Source organism: Fulmarus glacialis, unplaced genomic scaffold, assembly GCF_000690835.1.
Source record: "Fulmarus glacialis isolate BGI_N327 unplaced genomic scaffold, ASM69083v1 scaffold34839, whole genome shotgun sequence".
NCBI lineage: Eukaryota > Metazoa > Chordata > Aves > Procellariiformes > Procellariidae > Fulmarus > Fulmarus glacialis.
Genome location: NW_009233196.1, coordinates 43,749 through 68,504, shown reverse-complemented (window position 1 = coordinate 68,504; position 24,756 = coordinate 43,749). Strand labels below are relative to the sequence as shown.

General features: G+C 40.0%; 1 protein-coding gene across 1 annotated transcript in view; it reads left to right on the top strand.

Annotated features, from left to right (window-relative positions):
- The window catches only part of TPH2 (tryptophan hydroxylase 2), a gene marked incomplete at its 5' end in the record, with an annotated part of 46,964 nt that overhangs the window by 12,301 nt on the left and 9,907 nt on the right, over positions 1–24,756 (top strand). Inside the window, 2 exons of the mRNA XM_009585237.1 lie at positions 1,145–1,280; positions 6,741–6,867. Of these exons, the coding sequence (XP_009583532.1) occupies positions 1,145–1,280; positions 6,741–6,867 (263 nt within the window). The remainder of the gene's footprint in view (positions 1–1,144; positions 1,281–6,740; positions 6,868–24,756) is intronic.

The window sequence follows — 24,756 nt, the reverse complement described above, 5'->3', positions numbered from 1 at the left end:
ATGTATCCCATATGGAAGGAGAAATGGCAGACGTGAACTTGCAGTTTTTAACTCTAGAGGAAAAGCTGCCAAAGAGTTCAGTTAAGATTTTCTCTTCTCCTCAGGGCTCCCTTCAGATACATATACTTGTTCCTTAATCCTCTTGCTCAGAAGCTGCTGGAGCTTAGGGACTAAAATATTGTAAAGACAGCTGTTTGGAAAAAAATGTTATGTGCTGTTAATTGTTATGAGAAAAAATAGCAAAGTGTTTTGTCCCACATGTGCATGGAAAATTTTTAACTAAGAGAAATACAAAATTTGTAATGAAAGGCTTACTTTCCCCAGTCCCTGCTTCATCCATAACTCTTGTTTGTGAAACACCTGCATTTACTAATAACTGACTTATCACTGCTTGAATTTGGTTGTGTCCTTCTGGGTCTCTCATCTATTGTGTTACGGTGTCTAAGGAATGATGCCAAAGTTTACAGGTTCTTTCTTCCTAACTGGAAACTCAAAACCTCACACTTCTTTCAGACTAAATACAACAATAGTAGTGTCTGTTGAAGTAAAACTTGGAATATCTTCCTGTAAACTTTGGAAAGAGAAAAGAATGAATTTGGGAGAGAAATGTCCTTTTCAAAGTCACTGAGTCTGAAATAATTCCCCACTGGGACTAATCTGACAAAGGAACACTTTGTTAAATAAAAGAGGACCTCAACTGTTAAAGTTGGTTTTTTACTGTCACAAACAGTATTTTATCTGTAAAAATAAGGACAGATTTGATTTAATCCTATTCTGTTCTATTAGTTTTTAATGTATTTTACAGAAGTCATCTTCTGTTTTGGAAACTTCTCTCCTAGGTACTAGACATGAAAATCAGATAGTTGGTGATTTGAGAACATCACTTATGGTACCCTACCATCTTTTCTAGACAAAGGTATTAAAATAAGCTTTGAAATACCTCAAGCTGTTTTCATTAAACATATGCTAGCAATGCAAAATAGTTCTTGTACATAATAGGTGAAAATGATGTGTGGTGATCTTCAACCAAGATACTCTCTGTGTCATGCTTCTGGTGGAATAATTAACTATAGATCATTACCTGTCCTCAGAAATGGATATAGGGATATATAATATGGTCTTTTATTATCTCCTTCACTTTCAGAAAGGTCTGGCTTCACAGTGAGACCAGTTGCTGGATACCTATCTCCCCGAGATTTTTTAGCTGGCTTAGCATATAGAGTTTTTCACTGTACTCAGTACATACGACATGGCTCAGATCCTCTCTACACACCAGAACCGTAAGTTGCTACATTTGCTTTAGTGCTGAAAAAACGTGATTGCTGGATTCTTAAAAGACCCAGTTGAATTGCCAAGATTGAAAAGAGGAACCTTCCCACAAAGGTAAAAATCTGGTTACACCATTGTTGACAAAACCCTTCACATTGGTGAGCCAGAATTTAATTCAAAAGCTTCTTTTGGACTTTTTACTTTCCTTAAATAACTAGGCTATTTATATGGTGGGTCAAAAAATTCTATCATCTGGATTATTTTTCAGTGGAAAATGGAGTTTTCAACTAAATATTTTGAAAAAGTATCTAAAATTTTATTTTCTGGTGGACAACTAAGCAAAGAAGTTGGGAAAAAAGCCCTGAATCCCTGGAAAAAAATTTCTTTCAGAATTATAATTTGGTCGCCTTGTGTCCTTATTTATCTTTTTTGGGCCAGACTCCACAGCTGAACATCATTTCTCTCCTGTGACACAATGCAAGCAAGTCATGAGGCACTGTTCTCTCACGCAGAGAGGATATTAGATATGAAGCCTGTTACAGGGGACATGATAGAAAGAAGAGACACTTCAACTATGACTTTCATGGGACAGCACTGCAGCTTTTCCAAAACAGAATATTGCGAGTTTGGATGAAATATTTTGGCATTTGGTCTCTTGATGAAAAGTGGGGGGAAAAAGATCGAGGCGATTGTAGTTCTTGTCTGGTGTTATATATGGTATGCTCTGTACAGTAATAACAGCACAATACATGTCAGTTAGATAATATGGAGGTAGTTTCACCAAAGGCATCCACTGATCTTGTAACCAGAGGAATGACATTTTCGCAGTGCATCAGTCATCAGACGGTTAGTGTGAAATTGTAACTTGTTTATTCAGCTTATACTATTTTGGAGTATTTTATTTTTGCCAAAATTTACACAAAGGCTTCACATATATATATTCCGCTCCAGTCCTGTAAACACTTGGACCCGTGCCTAACTTTGATTTCATGAATAGACTGCTGAAACCATGGAATAATATTTTTGGATATAAAAGGATTAATGGAACTGCATAATAATCTGTCCCTAAAAATGCTCTAACATTATTCTGGCTGGAGTCACCAGGTGGTGCTGTTACACACATATCTACTTACTCTTTTCCTCAGCATGTCAACTGGGCAAAGTATTTGCTAAAACGCTATGAGGCTAGTTTTGTCTGCATGTTTTTAATGGGAAAGAGGTGGTAATCCCTGAAGGAATTCACTCACTTCTGTACCCTCTGTAATCAGAACTTTAATCTCTTAAATTTGTAGGCAAATTGCAAATTCTGAAAGAATTTTACATTGTAGCAATTGGGGCTTGAATATATGATGCTGGACCTCTTTCGGTCTATCTGAAAATATCTGTAGGTATTTAAAAAAACCAAAATTATACTTAGGAAGTACCAGGTTTTGCACCGATGATTTCCTCTCCTGTGGGAAGCCAGTGTGTCAGATGGCAGCACCTGCCAATGCTCAGCAAAAGAATAATGACATTTATTAACTTAGTACAAACTGGGAGAACATTTTCATCTGTTGATAGGGGATTTAGGTACATTACTCCAACAGGAACAAAGGAAGGAACATCTTCCAGGAAACAATTAAGTGTGTCTATGTTTTTGCTGATATTCTCTGGTACATTGATTTGTATATTTGACACCGCTGTAGTTTTCAGGATGCTGCTTACATTCAGAATTATGCAGTGTATCATAGCTGATCCTTAGCACTAACGGCGACTACTTTTTTGTAACCTTTCTGGTCATGGTGTCTGGAAAGTCACTATGTAGTAATACTACTTAAATTAGAATGAAGATTTTTATCCCTTAATTGGGGTGAGCTTAAAAATACAGGTTATGGTCTTAACAGCTCTAAATATGACTAACAGAGGAATTAATTGTCATTTTCTAATGATTTTATTCTCTTCCTGCAGACTTACTTGTTCCGAAACCACGTAAATTAAATAATCTGTACTATCAGGAACTCCATAGGAAAATTTTGAAAATCCCATTTAAAATGTGTTTAAATTTTTTCATAAGATAGAGCATATAGTAAGTGTTATCAGAAACGTAGAGTGAAATCCTGGCTTTTTTGTAATTAGCAGCAAAACTAAACTGACTTGACTGGGGACAGCTCTTCATCTTCTGCAGTAGCTGCAATGCCCTGAGATCTGCTGGTTGATATATGGGGCCATAATGAGGTTTGCTGCGGGTCCCTGGCTTGGTGAATGTTGCATTTTCAATGATATAAACCTGGTAAAAAGACTCCCTTTGACTTCAGTGGGCTTTCCATCAGATTTAACACCCAGGCTGTAGAGCTAGATACAAATTAGAGAGTTCATTTGGTTTGATCTGTATCACTACTATATGCATTTTAAAACATTTCTTCCTGAGTTTCATTATGTTTCTACTACATTCACAATATAGATTTCCTCTGCTCTGCTCACTAATTTACTCCAAGAAAAATCTTTTGCTGTGAAAAGTGCATTACGAAAATCTTATTTTCTCTGAGCAATGTGTGTGAATAAATTAAAGGAACTTAATTATTTTCTGAATAAAACAAAACAAAAGAATCAAGCCTTGGTAGTTAAGCAAAGAATTATGTTGTTTAGACTATCTATAAAGGGCCAGCCTGGCAGGGAAATCTCAGAGACTCCAATGACAATCCCAAATGCTGGGTCATGGTTCTGCTTGGGGGACTTTTTTTTTTTTTTTTGTTCATATGTTTTTGTTTCAAGCTCTCCTCTTTATAACTGTGTGTTCAAAATACTACTTTGCATAGTTTTAATGGAAGAATCTACAAGCTAAAGGCATGAGAGAAATATCTTCTGCCTCCTCATCCTCCTCCTCTTGCCAGGAGAGACAAGTTGATGGGGCTAGGCTTTGTCTGTTCTCATTTTGTTTGCGAGGATGGAAGTGACAGAAACAGCCTGTGTCCCAGTGCAGAACTAGAAATAACACGTCTTCATGTATTTGTTTCTGGGAGTTGTTACCTCAGCACAGGAAAATAGAGATGCAGACACTCACTCAGCTACTAATAGTGGTGATGCTGCTGTAGGAGCCTGCCTGGAGACAACCGTGCTTACCTGAAGACAGGAATTGGAAGCCAGTCCCACTATATCTTCTTTGCTCTCGTTCTTTGAACTACTGATATGAAGTTACGTTAAATATATCTGGACTGATACAGTGCAGCATAGGTGAAGTGCTCAGCAATCAGTGTTGATTTCTCTAGTGAATGTGGAAAGTGGAGTTAGAGCTCTGGACTTGCAGAGAATGGGCTTTGTGGCCCATTGTTGTGTTGGAAGGTGATGGTTGGAGGAGTCAGGTTTCTCCAGTGAATTGTTTGGTACTGGGAATTCTCTGGGTGTATCTGTCAGACTGCAAACTCCACTTCCCTGCTGTCCTTTGTATCGTTAGCAAGCTAAACCTTTCAGGAGATGACAGAAGATATTGTTGTGACTGGAACTGAATAAATAAAGGTGGGTCATTAACCTTTGACGATTATCCACTCAAGTGATTCAAACCATTTCCTAAATAAAGAGATGGATACCATGCAGAGCCAGCCAATTTTTCAAGTCTGAGCTCCAGTGAGGAATGGAATAGTATCTAAGCTACGAGTCTTGTGGTAGGGAACTTTGATCATCTTGCAAGACTCAGAGCATCACCAAAGGGGTGTGGAGATCATAAAAAGCCGCCTTAGCGGCCGCTTTTGAAGAAATCGGGAATTTCCCAGGCTCTGAAAGGACGTGCAATGATGTAGAAACAAGGGAGGAAAGATCTGACTTTCAGGAGGAAGGACAAGCTATACCAGGCAGTGGAAAACAAATGCAAACAATTTTCCTTATGTAAGTATGATGTCTGATACTGTTCCTAGCCAGCTGTACATATCAAACATGTTCCATGGGTGTTGACTAAAAATACTGACGCACGGTAAACTTGAGCACTCAGTCTATCTTGCTACAACTGAATTTCTAGTCAATGTCCATGGACCATGTTCGTTTTATCGTGTCAGGCACAAGTATCTGTTTACCTCCCCTGCTTCTTTGGCAAATACATATGTCTGGGAAGGAAGAGCAATGAGATTTGGTAATTCCTCTCCACTGTTGAGTGAATTACTCATATATGAGGTTGGCTCAGACTTGTCATGCACAACTTCAGAGCAGTGCGTGTCTCACCAAAAAGTGTGAATGTAACATGAGCAAATGTTGGTAAGCATCTGTCAGCGAGGCCATCTGGGCTGAGAAGAGAGACTTGTATGTAACCCTCCAATACTGGAGCTATATTTGATAAGCTTTTGGTGAGGCAAACTAGGAATGCCAAAAATACTAATCTTCATTTGCATGCATTCAGAAACTACTACTATCTACCTAGACACGGTTGGCACAGACTTCTTGGTGAAGAGTACTGAGTAAGGAGACTTTAAATTATATAGAAGGTTGTTTTTCTGTTCATGATTTATCTGAAGTGTCAGGTTCTGTGTCTTTTCAAACAAAAATAGTTTATAAAAGACAAATTGGATGATTTTGGATAGAAGGCAGAAAACTTGATGTTTTCTCCCTGCCTTTAAAACATTTGTTTACAGCTTAGAAAAAAAAAAGAGAGAAATGTCTTTGAAGAGACAAAAGCAAAGAAAATGTCAGATCCGATTTTTAAAGTGAACTTTACTACTAAGTCTGTTATTTTCTGCAAACAAATGCATCAAAACTTTCAGAATTGTTTGAGAGCTTTTGTAGATGATGCATGTGCACTTTCGTTAGGTTGGTTAGCAGTTTTTTGTACCCTTATGTCTGCACTTAGTCATGACTAATAATGCACTTACAGTTGTGGACAGTAGTTCTTTCTAAAATGATTCGGGTTCTCTGCTTTTTCCGAAATCTGCTTGGTGAAAAGTGGGCCGTGTAACAAAAGTACTCAGTAATTGCAGTAGGAAGTCAGGACTAAATGAGAAATTAAGCACTCAGAAACCTCTGTAAATATTGCCCTGAATTTCTAGTGGCAAGTGGCAAAATGTTTGGCTGTGGAGCTGTACGCAGGTGCGGAAAGGGGAATGGAGAAGAGGAAGATGGAATGTGTTGGATTTTGAACTTGATTCATGTGGAGAGCAATGCTGAAAACTGTACTTGTGAGACATCTGGCTTTCCTTTGGGCAGTTCAGTCTTCATGGTACTAAGGCTGGAAGACAGCAGTGATCAGGCCCTCCCACTCAATCTGGAAATGATGAGGAAATCACAGAACAGGTGGGGTTAAATGACATATAACCCATTTAATAGAAGCAAACCTGTATGTTTCTACAGAACCATATACAGGGAAGAACAACTATTCTGTAAAAAACGTGTTTCATGGTAAGACTTTTAAAGGCGAGGTCAGACCCATGTAAAATGGCTTATGTTAAATTAATTATGGAATGATTATGGAATTAATTTCTGTAATGACTCTCTTTTCATTTCCATTCCCTTAGGGATACGTGCCATGAACTCCTGGGACATGTGCCTCTACTTGCTGATCCCAAGTTTGCACAGTTTTCACAAGAGATAGGACTTGCTTCACTGGGAGCATCTGATGAAGATGTTCAGAAATTAGCCACTGTGAGTCAAAATCTTTTTGTGGCATTACTCTCTCATCTATTCTCCTCTTTGGTTGATGAAATGACGTGCATTGTCTTATTAGAGCTGACTGCATTTTCAGGTTGCAGATGACTATGATGTGACAATCACAGAGCTTTATGTATTTTTCCATTGTTTTTAATAAGAGCAAAACTGAATGCTAGTCTTCAGGTAGTCAGTTTTACTTTTTATGTGCAAAACCCACCAATTTTCAGGGCTAGCTGAGATGGATTTTGTCTGCTTTAAGGTGCTGAAAGCAAGTAAGCAAGGTAATTCTGAAAAAAAACCCCAAAACCCAACATTTTGGTGTGTGCTCTCAGCTCTACACTGTTAGCTCCTCCACAGGTGGCCACTTCAGCACTGCTATTTCTGTACTCACTGTTCTGTTTTGCAGCTGTTCACTGTATCGTAGCGTGTGATGGATTTTGAGGTCATGTTTCATCCTTGCTACTGCTCTTGTTGGAGAATATATAGTTACTAAGCCAAGGCTGTGCAGCAGTAGATCTAGACCTAGGTCAAGTGCCTCAGCCAGTGTCTGTGAGATGGATTTTATGTTGCATCAAATGAGGCACATGCTAGTAGATAGTGTGAACTGGAAGAGGCTGCGTGTTAAAGATGTTAGATGCTACTGACCACCCAACTGGAGCCTTCTTGGCCCTTGTGTGAGAGACCCTCAGGTTGCACTGAAGGGCCCTGCCAAGTTGCCAGGACTCTCAGCTCCTGCCCACCTGTCAGCCCTGCTGTATTGCCATTCCCAAATAACTCGTATGCAGCCCTTTGCATCATGACATAGGTTGGTGACCCCTGGTCTATACCACTTGCTCTATTCAGTTGTTTTAACTTACTGTATGCTTCCTTTTGTGGATCCTGTTAAAACTAATGCTGCAAATACTCTAATGAACTATATTGTATTAAAAAATAACTCCATATTTAAATATTTTATCTCATGAAAAACTCTGTGACAACCAGCAAAATAATTGGTTACTTTAAATCTTATCCAGCATACTGCTGCTTTTCTACATGAGAAGTGCAGTGGGAATTTAAAGGGTTGGAAATAATTTGGACACAGTGTTGAAGGCAGATTCAAACCAGGTTCAATTAAACTGTAATTATTTTGATGCACTGGCTTAGCAGTGGCTTAGAGTCCCATCTGCTGAAAAAGGACTTTGTACCCATTTGCTAGCTTTTTCTCCTGTAGCCCTCCAGAAGTGGCCACCAAATATAGTTAATCAAACGGGCCTCACTCCTTAGGCTGGCTTGATGTCTTGCTCATAGCCAGTTCTTCTCACATGCTTCAGGGTGTGTTCCTTGGTTTTCTTATGGATGCTTACTGAGAACAAACTGTTGTTTATATGAAAGAATCATGGAAGTTGTATGTCTGTTTGCACATTTGCGAGGAAGTATACCTCTGCTTTAGTAGGAAGCAGACTACCTTGTCTCGACCTTCAAGAGAAACTAGCTAACTGGCTGTTCCTGTAGGTGCATTGAGAAAAACAGTATGACCAAGTCTTTCACCCCAAAATAACCTTGGATGGCATGGGCTTGTTGCAGAAGACAATGTTGGGACTGATCTGTTTGGGGAGAGATATTAATATAAAGTGACCTCTGAATATTACATAAATGCTTTTACTCCTCCCCTTCACACAAGTTCCCAGTTATGACTGACTGTGTCATCTGAACAATGAGTTGCTCCTGAATCACAAAGCCAAAAATAAAAGAAGACAGCTGAATCACTCTCCCTTATCACACTGAGAAGTTGATATCTGAGTCAAAATTGATGTCTCCTCCCATGCTGGAAATAGCTCTTTCAGGTGGAAGAGACATTTAGCGAGAGACTTAAGGTAATCCAGGTGGTGTTATTTTTCATAGAAGCACAATGAGGGGCTGTACTCCCCTGGGGCAGGTGCTTGACAAATAGAGAGATGTTACTTGCCCTAAAATTTGCAGTGTAAACAGTCGACTTGAGAGCAAGTAGAAAGAACATCTCGCAGCAGTGAAGGTGAGCAGGCCAAGAAATTCATTCAGCTGAGCACCAAATGTCACCTGAGGTGCTATTAACTGACTTTTGCAACATTTGGTCCCATTTCCATCCTAGATAACAACCAGAGACGCAGCGAGCTGAGAAATGCCAGCCAAGTGTCTTAACACAGAAAAGCAATGCAGGTTCCAGTGAGGCAACTTCAAAGTAAATAGAGAAACAAATGAACGAAGAGAGAACATGCATATTAATGAGCTTGAAGCAATATGCCGAAAGCAAGCTTGCCATTAGCATGACCTGTTTCAACAGATAGTGACACTAACAGCTGAGCCATTACAGGGAGGACAATGGCTTTAGGAAGAGAGGAAAACGCCTCTTAGGAATTCAGACCAAAAAGGGAAGAATTATTACAGGTGATTTCGCCATCTTTCGCTCCGCTCTGCTTTCAAAAGCCACCACGTATCATAGATCTGCTCTTTGTGCCCCATCAGTCCTGAGTTGCAAGGGAAACGTGCTGATGTTTTTGTCCCTGCAGAGCTGACACAGTAGATGTGGAGCAAGCTGGAGCCTGGTCCCTGGGTGGACTAGAAGTGTTTGCTAAATTGCAATTAGTCACAGCTGTGCAGCCCCACTGAGGGCAGAGATTAAATGGGAGAGCATTGCAGAGGCCCTGGTGCTGGCCAGCTGGAGAGGGAAGGATGGCTGCAGGGTAAGAGCATTGAAAAGGAAGGATGTGAGCTCCCCTCATCCTCTTGTTCTGTTTCTGCTCCTTTTTAAACGTAAGCATTCTTACCAGGAGAAGTGGAATACTGAAAGAGCCAAACAACTGTCTTTGCAGTGTTTTTGTGAGAGATGCAGTTTCCTTTACAATGTTTTAAGAGAGTAAGAAAGAGGGAAGACACAAAAAACAAGTGACTGAAAGATACGTTACTGAAACAAAACAAAATATTTGCACAATCCACTTTTTTGCTTGTCGTGTGGTATAGTGCGGTTACTAGTTGAGGAAATACAATATTGGCCATGCATGTCTGGGTGCTAATTATTATCATCATCATCATCATCACTGATGTTGTGTGCTACTCTGTGTGACTTTCTAAAAATGCTTTTGAGTTTATTTTTCAAGCATGCCTGGTATTTCTACTTTCACATAGTACAAAAATAAACAAAGACTCTCTTTTCTGCTTACCTATCAAACCATAAGCTGTAGGGTGGTGTTTGATGACATGAGGTGTTTCAACTAATTTATATAATATATCATTTACAACACATTTAACAGCACATAACGTAAGGTTTTGTCAGGAAAATTGTACAAAAAATATACCTCGGTTTACATTTCAGTCTTACCTTGTAATTTGTGGACTTGGGAGCCAGAGAGCAGCTGTCTTTGTAAAGCTGAAAGTTGATAAGCAGGATCCTGTCTCTCTTGCTAATGGCAGAAATTACTCCTAGCTCCTGCTGAGTTGTTTCAGTGCAGTTCAGGTTGCTCCTTTGTGATGCAGTATGTATAGGATGTGTTTGTAAAATTTGGGGGGGCGCGTTAACTGGTGGTGGTTCAGAAAAGGGGAGGTTAGCAGGGTGTCTATGGTTTGTATGCAGTTTAACATCAAATCTTTCCACTCAAGAATTTGGCCATTAGGAACTAAGTAGTCACTCTAAGTTTTTTTTTTTTTTTTCCAGCAGTGTCTCACTGGAAGTTACGTTTAAACCTTCAGTCCTCTAGAACTGTAAAATTGTCACCTTTTAATTTTTCTTGACATTTGTTCTGGTATTTTAACAATGTGGGACAGCAGAAATCAAGAAATTTCTCCTGTTTTTGCTAGCCTTTATGCAGAAAACCACAATAGGGAGTTGCTTCTGAATTTGAAGGAATTATGAGGAGGTCTTGTAAATGCATTTCAGGCTTGTTATGAATCTAAATGTTTTACCTTGCCTGGATGATGACTGAGGCCAATGGTTTATTTCTAAAGCTGACTTTAATTTATCTGTATACGTACCACAAACAAAATATTTTAGATATATATGCTGGGATAAAAATAATGTTCAGAACCACCTCTCTGGGAGAAGTCATTCATGTGAGCTTACTTGCCTGTCTTCTCTCAGGATCTACATTACCTGGTCTTGTTGGCTTCATTCTAGTTCTTCTCCCACGCTGAACAACTGGCACATAATTCAGGACAATTACACGTTATGTTTGCTGAAGAGATAGCCAGAATGGCAGAAACAGGAGCACTGCAGATAAAGGCCGAGTTGCATTTGGTAACTTCAGGTAGACGCAGCGTTTGTGGTCTCACTAGACAGAGCAGACTGTTGCAGTCTCTCATCTTCGCAAACAAGAGATTAGATTTCCCAGAGGGGCTATTGATAATGCTAGGTATAAGTACAGCTTGTGGGCTGGATTACTGTCTTCCTCCATGAATGAACAAATGGAGCTGAGAAGAAAACAGTGAAAATATTTGAGATTTTGAACATTCCCACTGTGCATATGAAAAATCAAGACTGCTCGAATGTTTTCATTTATAGTTGCAAAATGATAGACAGTGAACTAAGCACTGTGGTTAAGTCTGTGATCAGCTCCCCTGCTGAAGCTATTCTGCCATATAAAAATAATTATGTATTGGCTAACTGAAACCTGGTACTATAGCCCAAAAGCTATGGCATTAACTGAGCATATTGAAATTTAACATTCAAATTTCTGCTCGGTATTTTTCCTGTATCCCTATCGCATGATTGTGTGACGAGTGCCAAGAGTGAGCATGGTGAGTACCCTAAGTCCAGTGGTGACATAATGGAGTTTCTTGCAAAGGAGTCCTTTCCAGCTACACCTGCTGGTAGGAGCTGCAGTACGAAGAGCTGGGAGGGACTATGATTTAAAAACTGCTTGAGTAAATTTTGATGTACTTACAGGAGACATATGAAATGACTCTGATTTGGGATGTGTATTACTTAGGGAAGATGAACCAATGCCCTGAGTAAAAGCTAGGACTATAAAGCTGAAATCGGGTATGATGGATCGCTATAGCCAGACATTGTCCTGCCACACGGTATGAGACTGGAAATACTGTGATCTGTATTCCTCATCAGTAGGTGGCCTGGACTATGTTTCTGTTCCTGACTTTGACCAGGCAAAACCACCCATATGCGATGTATTTGGAAATAGCCCAAGTGCAAAACCTGAAACTGATACAAGAAGCAGAAGAGAAAGCTGATGAAACCTCGTGGCTTTCTTAATAATTACAAAGTCATACAGTCTGTTTGAATCAGGAGAGAAGGATAACTTACTGATGGATTACTTTCCTTTGATTGGTGAGGTGTTGCTGGGCACACTGACTGCTGCTCTAAAAGCATGCCCTAATTTGTGGGTTTGCTCTGCGTAATGTTCTAAAGGAATTAATAACAGGTAATGGTGTCCATTTTTTAAGGGTTTCTTTCAGCAATACTTTGTGATAAAGTAGCTGAAGCACTGATGTCAAGTCCTTCCTACAGTATGCGTAACCAAATAGGTAAGCAGAAAAGATAGTACATATATCACAGAAGAGGACTACAGGGGAAAAAACCTTGTAGATTCCAGGGATCAATATTTAATATTTTAGAATACTGCAGTGTTCCCCTGCAGTGCGTTTTCATGGTCATCACATCAGAAGATTCACGGCACAAGAACAAAATCTCAGCAGTGATATCTAACTAGCTTTGTAGCTCAAAACCAAATGACTTTGTACTACATAAAAATAAGTTAACATGCCAGAGAAGTTACTACAGGGAGAATTTGAAGAGTTCTGTTGCTGAAATGGGAGCACATGTTCAATGTTTTCTGCAGGAATTGTGACAGTTTGTTGAGGCCTTTGTTCTGGGTTTGGAGAGAGTCTGTTTCCAGGTTTGGATCTGTAAGAATTGCTGTGCTGGTCATGCCACATGACTGGTGCCTTGTGCCCAAGTGCAGTCATAAATAGCTGCTTAGGAGGGATGTAAGAACAGGATGAGCGCATCTGATTCTTTTCAAATGTTTTCCAAGTTTCTGACCACTCAGAAACTCGGGGAACTCTTGAGCCAAATGTGGTTTCTATGTATTTAATTATCCTGAATGGATTTCTGTCCAGAGACAGCTGTTTATCTTTGAAGACATGTAAATTTTTAGTACCTGCAGTAACTTTGGCAAAGAGCTCTATGGCTTAACTATTAACTCTCCGGTGAACCATCTCTTTCTGTTGTTTTTAACCTGATTCCTACTAGCTTTTTTGTATTTGAAGAGAGAACAATCAAATCATCCCTGTACGCTTTCTCTATGCCATCATGACTTTACAGAACTGTTTCATTTTCTCCCTTAGTTATCTCCTTTTCTGGATTGAAAAGCAATCTTTTGTTTAGTTATTCATCACATGGAAGATCCTCTGTAACTTTGAGCATGTTATTCCTTCCCTGAACCCTTTCCACCTTTCCAGCTAGAACTGGGAAATTAAGAGAGAGGATATCTCAATCACCAGGCTGAGGAGTGGGGTAAAGGAGCAGTTTGAACCCTAATCCGAGTTCTGGTTAAGAGCTGCACTGTGGAGTTAAGCCAGTTTTGGATGTGCTATAGAAGTGGGAGCCTTTTGAATGGCAGGAAGAGTGGACCTGATGTTGTAGAGCTGACATGGTTTGCTGCTTAGGGACAGGAGAAATGGGCTGCATGCAGGAGGGAAGTAGGATTCAGTGGATCCATCTTTATCAACCAGTATCGCTATTCAAGGATACGAGTCCCTGCAGTTTCTGATCAGAAGAAGGTACAAAGGGGTGATTCTGCTGCTGCGAATTCTGTGACGGGATGGGAGAAGTAATTTAGATGGTGGAGAAATCACGTGTCAGCCACTGCAGTGAAGATGAGGATCTTGGACTACTCATGTTGCAATTGTGGTGTTTTTATTTGTAGAGGGTGGTATGAAATACTGGTTTGCAAAACATTTTTAAATACAAACCTCCAGCTTTAACTAGTTTCTGGGCTAAGTAGGTCAACATAGGACGTGTTACATCTGGAAATGAAACATTTTGTGCTCTGTACTGTGTCACTCAAAGTTAAGAACGTGAAGGAGGGTTCACCTGTTGCTATGAGGGTGCCCAGTTGGTCAGGTCAGTGACCTGCTTCTTGAGAGGATCTCAGGTTGCCCTAACAGACAAAATTTTGCACTCACAAGTAACTAGAAATAGTGTTGTTCTATAACATGCTTGGGCCCAACCCTGTAATGAGGAAGCTAGATGCAAGAGAGAACTAATTTGACTTAATTGGGAGCAGGGAAGGAATTAGAAATTTCGCTGTAGAAATAATATAGCTCCTTTTAGGCAGGATGCAGTTTATGAAGATCAAGCCCTGAGCCGTTAGAAACGCTAAAGAAAAAACCTCTAATAAAATAACAAATTACAGCCAGACACTGGATTTGTTTTTATTTCTTGTAGCATTATGTTTCCAAAAGTGGTTAGATCATAATCTGTGAGGTTACTGAACTGCAAATGCAAATTTACATGCACACAAGTAATACGTTTTGACATATAGGTTAACAAGAGAATGGTGCAAATTTCACACAGCACTGGCTTGCTAATTACGTTTGTTTATTCTCAGAAGCAACTTCATTTTCATTAAGAAATTGCAGATTCTGCAATAGTAATCTTTGCTGGTAGTTCAGTAGCTCACACTCTGAACGTGTGCTCTGCTACAACAGTAATGAAAGTGAGCCTCAAAAAAAGAGCTCAGGAAGAATTTGTGGAGTTTAGGAGCGCACACAAGTAGCAAGCATCTACCATTGCGGTGTTGGATCCAGTTGAGATAGGTTGAGAAATAGGTGGAAGGGGTCTATGAATTTTTGTGGGGTTTTTTGCACATTTGATTTTTCTTTTGACCTAGAGTAGGAAATGTATTAGCAAAAAGGCATAAAGTGTCTTTTATAGAACATATGTAACTGGGACAAAAGAAAGGACCCAGCATAAACTTCCAGTGAGCAACAACAGCACAAGCATTTTGGGTAACAATTACAAACAAAGCACATAAGTTACAGGAATAAAGGTTTAAATAAAGAAAATGGGGGGAAAAAGCAGTAGAGGAAAGGTTTGGAATATATTGCTACCGCTGTTCCTGACTGCTCTTGTGCTTTCACCGCTATATTGAAGGAAAGAGATAATCTGAGGCTCTGTGTAGATATCATTCATACTGACTCTGCTACACTTATTTTTCTTTGTCATAGCACATACAAGTGAAACTTCACTTGTAAAAGGCATTCATGTACTGTTCAGAACTACAGGGGTCTCACGCTGCTAAAGCTTTATTTGTGTACCGTAGTACATCCCATACTACGTTAAGAAGTATTCTCAGAGGAATATATAGGTGTCGAAGCAAACTAACGAAGTAAATTCTATAATGCTCCTTGCTTTTTCTGTTGTGTTTGTTTACATACTTAAATCTGTAAGATTCTGTATCACAGAGTGGTAATTATTTGAGTCATTTGTACAAGACGTGGAGATCCTCTGGCAGCAGCACACAGGTATATGGGCAAGTGAAGGAATTCAGCACTGTGTGGCAACTCATTTCAGCTATGTCTAGGTCTGGCTTAGGACTGAGGGAATGTCTGTGCTGTGGGTGCACGAGTGCAGGAGTTGGCGTTATCCACGGAACCAGAGCAGCTAGGAGTGCTGTGCAAAAGAAGTTTTGGTGACTGCAGGTGGGGTTCTCTTGGGAACAGCTCCCTGAATGTGGCTGCCCGGTTATCTGGCTGGGACCTGCAGTGCTGTTGGGGTGAGCCAGCTCCAGGTTCCCCTCGCTCAGGGATCTGTGCACCCGGCTGCACAGCGCAGTGCAACCATGGCTGCGACCCTGCACACCCGGTCCTCCTTTCGGGGATTGGTGGGCCCATCAGGAGAAGAAAGCCAGGAGATTCGGCTTTCAGGCTGAAACCAAACCAATTATGTGTAATGAAGAAAGTCGTCAAACCATGAACTTAACTTTTTATTGTCTGGAATATTTCAGTAAATAATTTTGCTTCCAGAAGGGACATTCATACATGTAGCTACGCTGCGTAAGCCAAATACCACCTTATGGAAAGAGTCTTAAAATTCATGTATGTACAGAGCTGAAAAGATCCTAACTTAATATTCACAACTGTGCAGTAATCTGTATTGTTTTAAATACTGGCTCAAGGACTGAGTGTAATGCATATGTTCAGTCTAATTCTCTTACCCAGCATGTTCCTGGGTATTTTCTTTGTATGCACAGACAAAAGTATGGAAGTAAGACGAAATATGGCTGGTATCCATAAAGAGCTAACTATGCCTAGGGCTTAATTACTTAATGCTGCAGCTTTGGAAGTGGTTCTTGTGCCTGTCGTCATCTTTCTGTCAAATGGCATCAAAGTGCTGGATGGAATATGGTCCCCTAAATTTTTAATGGAGATATTTTTGGGTGATCTACCATAACGAATTTGTAAGTATAGCTTTATTATATATTTATAGGTCCAACTCTGACACTACAGAAGGCCAAGGGGAGGTTTGCCATTGCTTTCAATGAGTTTAGGTCTGTGGGCTAAATACTACCTTCATTTCCATGCATACGGTCTCCTGAAAGTCAATAGGGTTGTACACATGCAAATGAAAGTAGGATTTGTTGCTGTAAAATTAATGTTAAACACTTACTTGCCAAAACCTGTTATTTAGGAATATAGGTTTCTGCAGGGAAAGAATCGACTCCGGAAGACACATGATTTTGCAGTTTTGTCTCTTTCTCTGTCCAAACCAAGCTCACATGGTGGTACAGCATGCAACAAATTCTGTTAGCTACTTCTTAGACCTGGCAGGCCTTCTGATGTTATTGTATAAAGGGTTTTTTAATTTGTTGACAATTTTGGAAAGTTAAAGCAAACACTCTAAACCTGAGAGCATTGTTGAAGCCAAAGAAAAGTTTACAGAGGAGGGCCTTGTGTGTGTTAGTTTTGGTTGTTTTGGTTTGATTCCAGCTGTGGCTGAAGTTGTCGCAGTGCAAGGTCAACAGAACATCAACGTGATGGTGCCGTTTCAGGCACACTTTGAACGACCCCCCCCACTCCCTCAATCTGTTTGTTAGGTTCAAGCTTGGTTTGGGATTTTGCTTTTGCATCAGACAAAGCATTAGTTTTGACAAGATAACCGTGTTTCTGTTAGCACCTGTAAGCTTTATTTTCTGTACATTAGAGAGAACTTTCTATAGATCATCATGGTGGCATTGGTAAAGATAGTGCTTACTAATAAAGCTAGATAAAACAGTTTGAACTCAGAGCTTTTTCAAGATAAGAGTGGGTACTCTCAGATTATCCTTTTTTCCCCATAAAACATACTACTCTCTTTCTAAAGGTTTTTCTTCCCTCCCTTGAATCAGTAGGCTGTAATTGTTACAATTATATAGTTTGACTATATAAAAGTGGCTGAAATTATAGTTTAACAAGATATTTTACATTTCTAGAATGTAAACACGTTTATAGGATTAATTTTTCAACTTTAAATAAAGATATTAGCTTATGAATGGATCCATATTATACATCTGCAATGAATTTAGGACCTATACGAGCACAGAAAACTTGCATATCAGTGGGAGCCTGATCACTAGTGACCATTTCAGAGTGATCGTCACGTTTGGTAAGTCACTCATAGACCACAGCCACTGTAAATTCCTTGGACTTCGGCACAGTGAAGAGCTGTGATCTCTCTGCTCACAAGTACTTGCTCAGTATAACCTTTTTTTCACCTTGCTGAATACATGTTCATGTGATTTGCTTTGTGTTTACAGACGTCTGGCAGGTAACTCAATGGTGACTCAGTTGACTACTCTGTGGTTATGATAGATTCATAAAAAAAATCAGGGAGCTACCAGGAGATGCTCAACTATACTTGAAAAATATTTTGTTTGGGGCACTGAAAAACATCTTCAATTTGGATATATTTTTAGTAGCAAAATTAATAGATATTTAAAATTCCCTGAGCTACTTTTCTTCTTTGATCTGTCTGTCAGCTTGACATATATAGAACTTACACTTTTATGCCTACTATCTTTTTTAAATTTTTTTTGCAAGGCAGGTTAAGCAAATGCATTAAGAGCCACAAAAGATTTTGGGAGTGCCTTTGCATTTATGTGATTAAAAGAACATTGAGTTTAAATGCAGTGTTGCTGTTGGAAGCTGTGATGTTTGAAAACAAGTCTTAGCTACTAAATCAGTTTTCAGTAAATAGATGCAAGAAGTTAATTTTCTTTTTTAAATGTTTAGAAAATTAGGGTGGATGCTGTTATTTTTGGAATGAAGTCCTACCCTTTTTTGATCCTCAAGAATAAATTTGAAATGGATATGACTGCGAAGAAATAGTGCATTTTTTCCGTGAAAAAAGAATTTTAAAACTTCGCTGGCCAGTTGTCCCTGTCTCTTCATTGTGTTTGTGCCCCCACAATTTCAGGGTTTGCAAAAGTTCTGAGATCCTCCCAGCCCCAGGAGGCTGCTCCCCTTTCTGAAGATATGACTTCCCCTCGTTAGAAGACACATTAGGACTTTTGCTGCTGATTGTGTACCCAAGAACCTGATACCCCTCCTCGGCTAAAACATCATGGGAGGCTCAGTGGCTCTTCCGCATTACTCCCTGCAGTGCAATTGCCATAGGCAGTAATTGGCCTGGCAATTAGGGGGAACACAGCCTGCTCCAGGGTATGGCATCATGAGAAGCACCACATGTGCCTGGTGCCTTCCCCAGGGGAATGCCTGTTAGGGAGGACACTGAGGGTCTGTCTCTGGGCTGGCCAAGGATAGTTATTAAAGAGGCTTTGTAGCCTGCAGTAATTAATTCTTGACAGTGGACTGTCATAGGGCAGTGATTCAGTAAACTCTCTGTTTATAAAATGATGATTGCCTGCACTGTGATTTGTTGCTGCACCTTTGCTTCTTGTTAATCTGTGGATTTACCTTACCAGTCTATCAAAAGCTTCTCCCAGGATAAGTGGAAAAGACCCCGGTGCTAGTTTTCCCCTTATGCAGTTTCCTTAGAGCATTGCGGCATGTTAAATAAGACAGACTCTGTCTCCCCAGCCTGAAGAGGTTTTCTTGATATTTCAGGGAGCGTTGCAACTTCATGCCTTCTCTTCTGAGCCTCCTTCTTAGCGTGCTTGCTGGGGAGTGGAAGTTGGTCTTTTTAGACAAGGGGAAACTGTATTGGACCAGTGCTGAGGTCTACAGGTAACTGTGGGAAACAGGTCCTGAGGGCTGGGCTAGGCTTTTGTAGAGATGTTGGCTCTGGATGCCAGAGGAAGAAAAGTGTCTGATGTTGTTCTTGTCTGTTTTCTGGGTATTCTTCTAAGCAATGCAGTTCACAATTGGGGCAACAGTCCTGGGGGTCGATGACTCCCCATAAAATGGGAATGCTGTCAGGCGAAGGACAGCTAAATGATCTCATGTATGTGTATTTGTTCCAAATTCTGCTCTTGCTTGGGTCATGCCACCTGTCAGTGTTCAAGTCCCTGGCCCTTTGCTAAAGGAGTCATACTCTCCAAGCTATAGCATAAGCCACAACGCTGAGGGAGCACTTCTGGGGTGCCAGCCCTTGCCCATGTAGTGTATAAAATCAGGACTGTTCTTGCTTTGATAGGTTTTGCTAACGCAAAGTCCTCATTCGAAAGAGTAGCAGGACAAAGATCTGGAAAACAGGAATGGCAGAACCCTAAAGACAGTCCCTGCTTGCAGCCTGCGAATTGTGATGGATCATGGTGGATCAAGTGTGCCACATAAGGCAGTATGGACTGAAGAATGTGGTTGGACAGCAGTGACATATGTTTACTCAGCTTTTTTTTTTTTCTTTTTAGTTTGACTTTCAGAGGACCCCATCTCTTGGAGTCCCAGCTAACATGTCGAAAGACCTGACTGTACCTCTCATGTTAACTGTGTGAAATCTCTAGATGACTGAAATTTGAAGCAACAGCTTGAAAAAGAAATGAGAAAATACTCACTTCAGCTACCGTAGGGAGCGCTGAACATGAATTCACGTTACATGTTGTAAAATAAAGTGGAAAGGGAATGGCTCATTATTGCACATCATTTGTTCTTAATAACTCCATATGAAATTAATAAACCTTAAAACCCCAGGTTTTAGAAGTTGTTGAAGATAAGAGTCAAATGAAAGGGAAGGGGAAATAGGAAGGGTAAAGCATTAGGACTTCAATGCCTTATGTTTAACAAATGATCTAAGCAGCAGTTCATAGTTTCAATGGTCTCATGTCCTTAGCTGCATATTAAGCTTCAGCACTATTAGTTAATTATGTTGAAAAAACTAGGAGTTCTTTCTCTGACAGTGTTGAGCAAGTTGAGGCAAGTGTGCTTTTGTGGGATTGATTTTTCACATCATCTCTGTCACCACTAGCTTTGGTGGAGGGGAATTGCTGCCTTGCCAGGAAACACCAGCATTTTACACAGAAACACTTTCTGCTTAAGTGTTGAGGTTCCTGATTCTGCAGCTCCAAAGGTCTCCAAGGTTTTCAATTGAGATAAAATGAGAGAGGTGGACAGACATCATCTTTGTGCAGAGCTAGTCTAAATTCGATTATTTAGGAGTAATTTGAACATGGAGTGGGGTATCCAGTGGCTCCAACTCTGTGGGAACTAACTTCTTTTGGAGCAGCTGCAGCAAAAAGATCCCAGAAGTGCTTCGTCCTCCATTCTATCTGCCCGCTCTTCAGAGTAGCAAGAGGGCCTCCTTCATGTCAGAATGAATAACAGAAAGACACATTCTCTCAAGAGACACAAAGGTGTTAGTAGGGATGTTCTCCAGATCTTACTCCAGAAGATGTATTGCACCTGCAAGATAGGCAACTGCCATACACAGTCTTGTCTTTGCTGGGCTCCCCAGTGTTGGAGGTATAGAGTTACCTCCTTACTCATACCACTGTAGCATTGTGTTGCTTGAGGTACATTTTCTGCTTCCTTACAAAGTCATGATGATAATTTTGTTTTGGTTACCATTATGAGTTTTTTTCCAGAAACTCCTGAAAAAAGCAACATACCATTTCAAAGTATTCACAAAGGGTTAAGCCTTTCTGTGCTCGCTGTAGTGCATGCTTTCACTGAGTATGTCAAGCCTCTGCGTTAGAGGAATTTGCATGTAGTGATACTGTGTGCTATGGCTGTCAACAGAAATGCTATGGCTGGTGTGCATCTATCCCCGAGTGCTCTAATGAGCGGCACCACATCTACTCAAACTTTTGTTTATGAAGAGATTGTTCCAAGCATTCACCCTTAGTGAAAGGTCTGAATGCAAAGCAGTCAGATGAGGGAAAAAGGAGAATATTGTTAAATATATATACTTTGAAACCCCTGAAGGAAACCTCATTTCAGTGAGCCTAAATACATTTCAAAGTGGCAGACTAAACAAAATACTTCAAGAAGGTAACTCTGAAAAATTAAACTTTGTTTTCTTATTAAGAAATGCTGTTGGCTGTGAATAGGGTTACTGCCTTTGTTGGAGGTAGGTGACTCATCTATAATGAAGGACTTAGCCATTGAATTTTACTTCTTTTCTGCTTTTGATCTATTCACAAGCTCATCATGAGATTTATATTTGTTGTTCAAAAATCTCCCTGCATTTGTACTCAGTAATGTTCCCACATGAATAGCTGTCAAGTGGCTGGTATTGCTTGATGTCTGGACTCCGATATTGGGCTGTACTGACTAGTTGCCTGGGTTACCTGTGTTATATCTATCTGTTTCTTGTAGTGGAGCATTCCTGATACTACTTAACAGACTGTGAATTTTGAATAATTCAGTCAAAAGTGAAATGCCAGCTGGTATTTGGTGACTATTGATGTCTTTGAGATTGAAAAATAAGCAACTATTCACAAATTTATTTGTACCAGCTCTGAATGAAGAAGGAGAGCACAAATGGTGAAAGGAGTCACCGATATCTCTGAATCAACACTTACTTGCAATTTGAGCAACTTTTACAGGGGGAAAGAAAACACCTTTACTTCATTAATCTTCTAACAACGGGATTTTTGAAAGTCTTTCAGTTGTATTTAACTATCTTCTTATGAGATAATTACAACTATATGAGAGATTTAATCTCTAGGTGAATAATTTTAGAGCTAAAATATCAAAGGTCTCCTTTTCTAAAGGAAAAGGAATTAATCTTTGCATATTGTGAACATATCACATGCATCTGAATTAAGAGTGGTCCATTCAAATATCCTTTGAAATCTTAAATCCAGTAGAAAGAATGTAAAGATGTTTTCTTAAGGATATTTATTTGGCACTGGTCTTGCAAGTATTTACACACATTAGTAGTTGTATTGTCTTCATGGCAACTAATTTTATATATATATTTAAAGTGATTGTTTGTGCTACCCTGTGTCAGCTTGGGGCTGTAGCCCCATCCCATTAGCAGTTCTCGTAGTGGTGAATATTCCTATCCATGTGCTAGGGTTGCAGTCATGCAGTTACTCAGTCTCTCTTTCTTCCCCCTTGCGACAGGGAGTGAAGTGAATCAGTTCTTGACATGGTTGGTGTTCTCAGGACTCATCCTGGTAACGTCTTTACAAGGTGCTTTTAGAGAACAGATAAAATCTCATGTTATACATCATGCTGAAAATTGCCAAGTGAACACAAATATCGGTCTCTAAGCTATACCATAAGAAAACTAAGCGAAGTGGAATGGCTTTGAAAGGCCTTTTTATGGACAAGTCAGATTTTGAAGTACTGATTGTGACATTAGCACCCAACACCCTGCACAAGCTCTTTGCACAGGTCCCAGGAGGGAGATTCCCAAACGCAAAATGATGTGATGTGAGGAGTGATTTTCAAACCCTTAGAAGCCAGTCAGTTGAGGAGAGTTGAGCTTATCAGACTTTTTTCCCTGCCTTTGAAAATTTCTAAACACCTTTGAATAACAATTTTTTTTTTAATTAGCTATCATAGCTGTCACTGATTTTTTTTCTTTTACTTTTTGGTAGTCCAGTTTATAATGCAGGACAGTACCTGAACACGTACAATAGACATTGTGTTTACCCTGGAGACCAGGCTTGGAGTTTGCCAGGGCTTGAACTGTTCTGTATCTTTCTGTCAATAGTAGGACAACTGACCTGACTCTTACAATCGCACATACACTGGGCCAGACCAGCTACCCCAGTATCTCGCCTCTGACACTGGCAAATTGCAGACATCTGGAGGACAGTATAGGTCCAAAGCCATATGGTGGTGATATTTTCCTGGTATACTGCTTTAGTTGCTAATGACGTTTGATTCAGGGACTCTGAAGGAAGAGATCTGCTATATTAGTATTTAATAGCCCTTAATAGGATTTTCTTCCATAGATCTATTTAATAATTTTTGAACCCATGTAGGCAGCAGTGTTTCATGAGCATGACTGTAAAGTATCTTTCATATACTTTTGTTAAATAAGAGAAATAATTTAGTCATATCATACACCGTCTTGTGCTCCTGGCATAGTCTTGATCATGACATTGATGTCTCTTGGCTTAAAAATTATTTTTAATCCTTCATTTGGCGCTTTGATTCTTCATCTTATTTTGCCGATTTGGCTAACGGAGTGGCATTTTAGTGGTAGGCTCTTCAAGAACTACAGAATTTATACAACATGGAAAGACACCTTTCCTACTTCAAGAGCCTACCTATAGGTTGTAGCAAAGCCACATTTTGCCTCACAGATGAGGTGGAACTGGAAGTAAAGGGGGACGACAGGCTATTGCTGTAGCTTGTAGAGGAGCCACATGTCGGGGGCCGCAGGCTGGGGAGCATGCCAGAGACAGATCCAAGATTTGAAATCAGAACATGAGAGCTTGCATGCCCCAATTTGTGCTTGCATTCACCAGCCTACATGTAACAACAATGTAATAATCAGCTATTTGCCTTCATTAAAATTAATTAAATACATTAAAAAATTTACTTATCTCAACAATGATTTCTTTGTTCAGTCATTCCCGCTCCAGTGCAGTTACCCTGTGTATAATATAGAGTACCACAGTCAGTGTAGTTTATCATACAAAGAGAGGCATATAGTGGGTATTTATGCGTCTGGTCTATAAAAAGTGTCTTTATATAGTTAATATTTAACCTCTTTAACAGTACGCCTCGATGTTTGTAGACTTGAGAGCACAGCTTGCCAAAGCCTTCGTAGTCTCGGAATGCACCAAGCCGCCTCTGCGTGTCTGTCTGTGAGTGGGAGGGTGGGGGGAATTGTGTATTGCAGACTAATGATCTGAAGATGGCAGCATTGGGTGAGCTATCTCTTTCTTAGCTAAGCAGAGCTCTCTTAAATACAGAAATTGTAGTTGTTGCATATGGCAAATTTATCAAAAAAATCAGCTTTTCATTTGAAGGGTTAGTAGTAGGCAGACGTATTTTATCATCTGGTCATTTTGTATGTATTTTATTTGAGTTAGTTATACTGAGAGTGCAAGTCTTACCAATACTGAAGATAGGCTCTCATCACCAAGTGTGGCTCATAAATATGACTCCCTTTTGTAATAGTAACAATTTTGTAATAGTAACAATTACAATAATTTTTGAACTTAAGTAAAAAAGCTCCTTCTTTGGGTGCTGTCTATCCATCAAGGAGGAAGTGAAATCGAGGTCTCCCTCTGTCTTGTGAACACCCTACCCCTGGGCAGCAGGGATTGCTCTCTCCTGTGCCAGTGTTAGCTCTCTGCCTTTTGCCCCTTCCTTCCCCATGAGTGCACATCCTCAGGGGAATGGAGAGCGTTTCTCTTCCCTCCCTCCACGGGCTCTATAGATTGCCGAGTGGGCATTCTCCTGGGAGCAGCATGGCATTGGTTTGGTCCTCCTCACTCAGCCTGAGGAAGGCCTACAGTAAAGGTGTCCCACATATGGGGACAAAGTCATGGCTGCTCTTACAGATCTAGAACA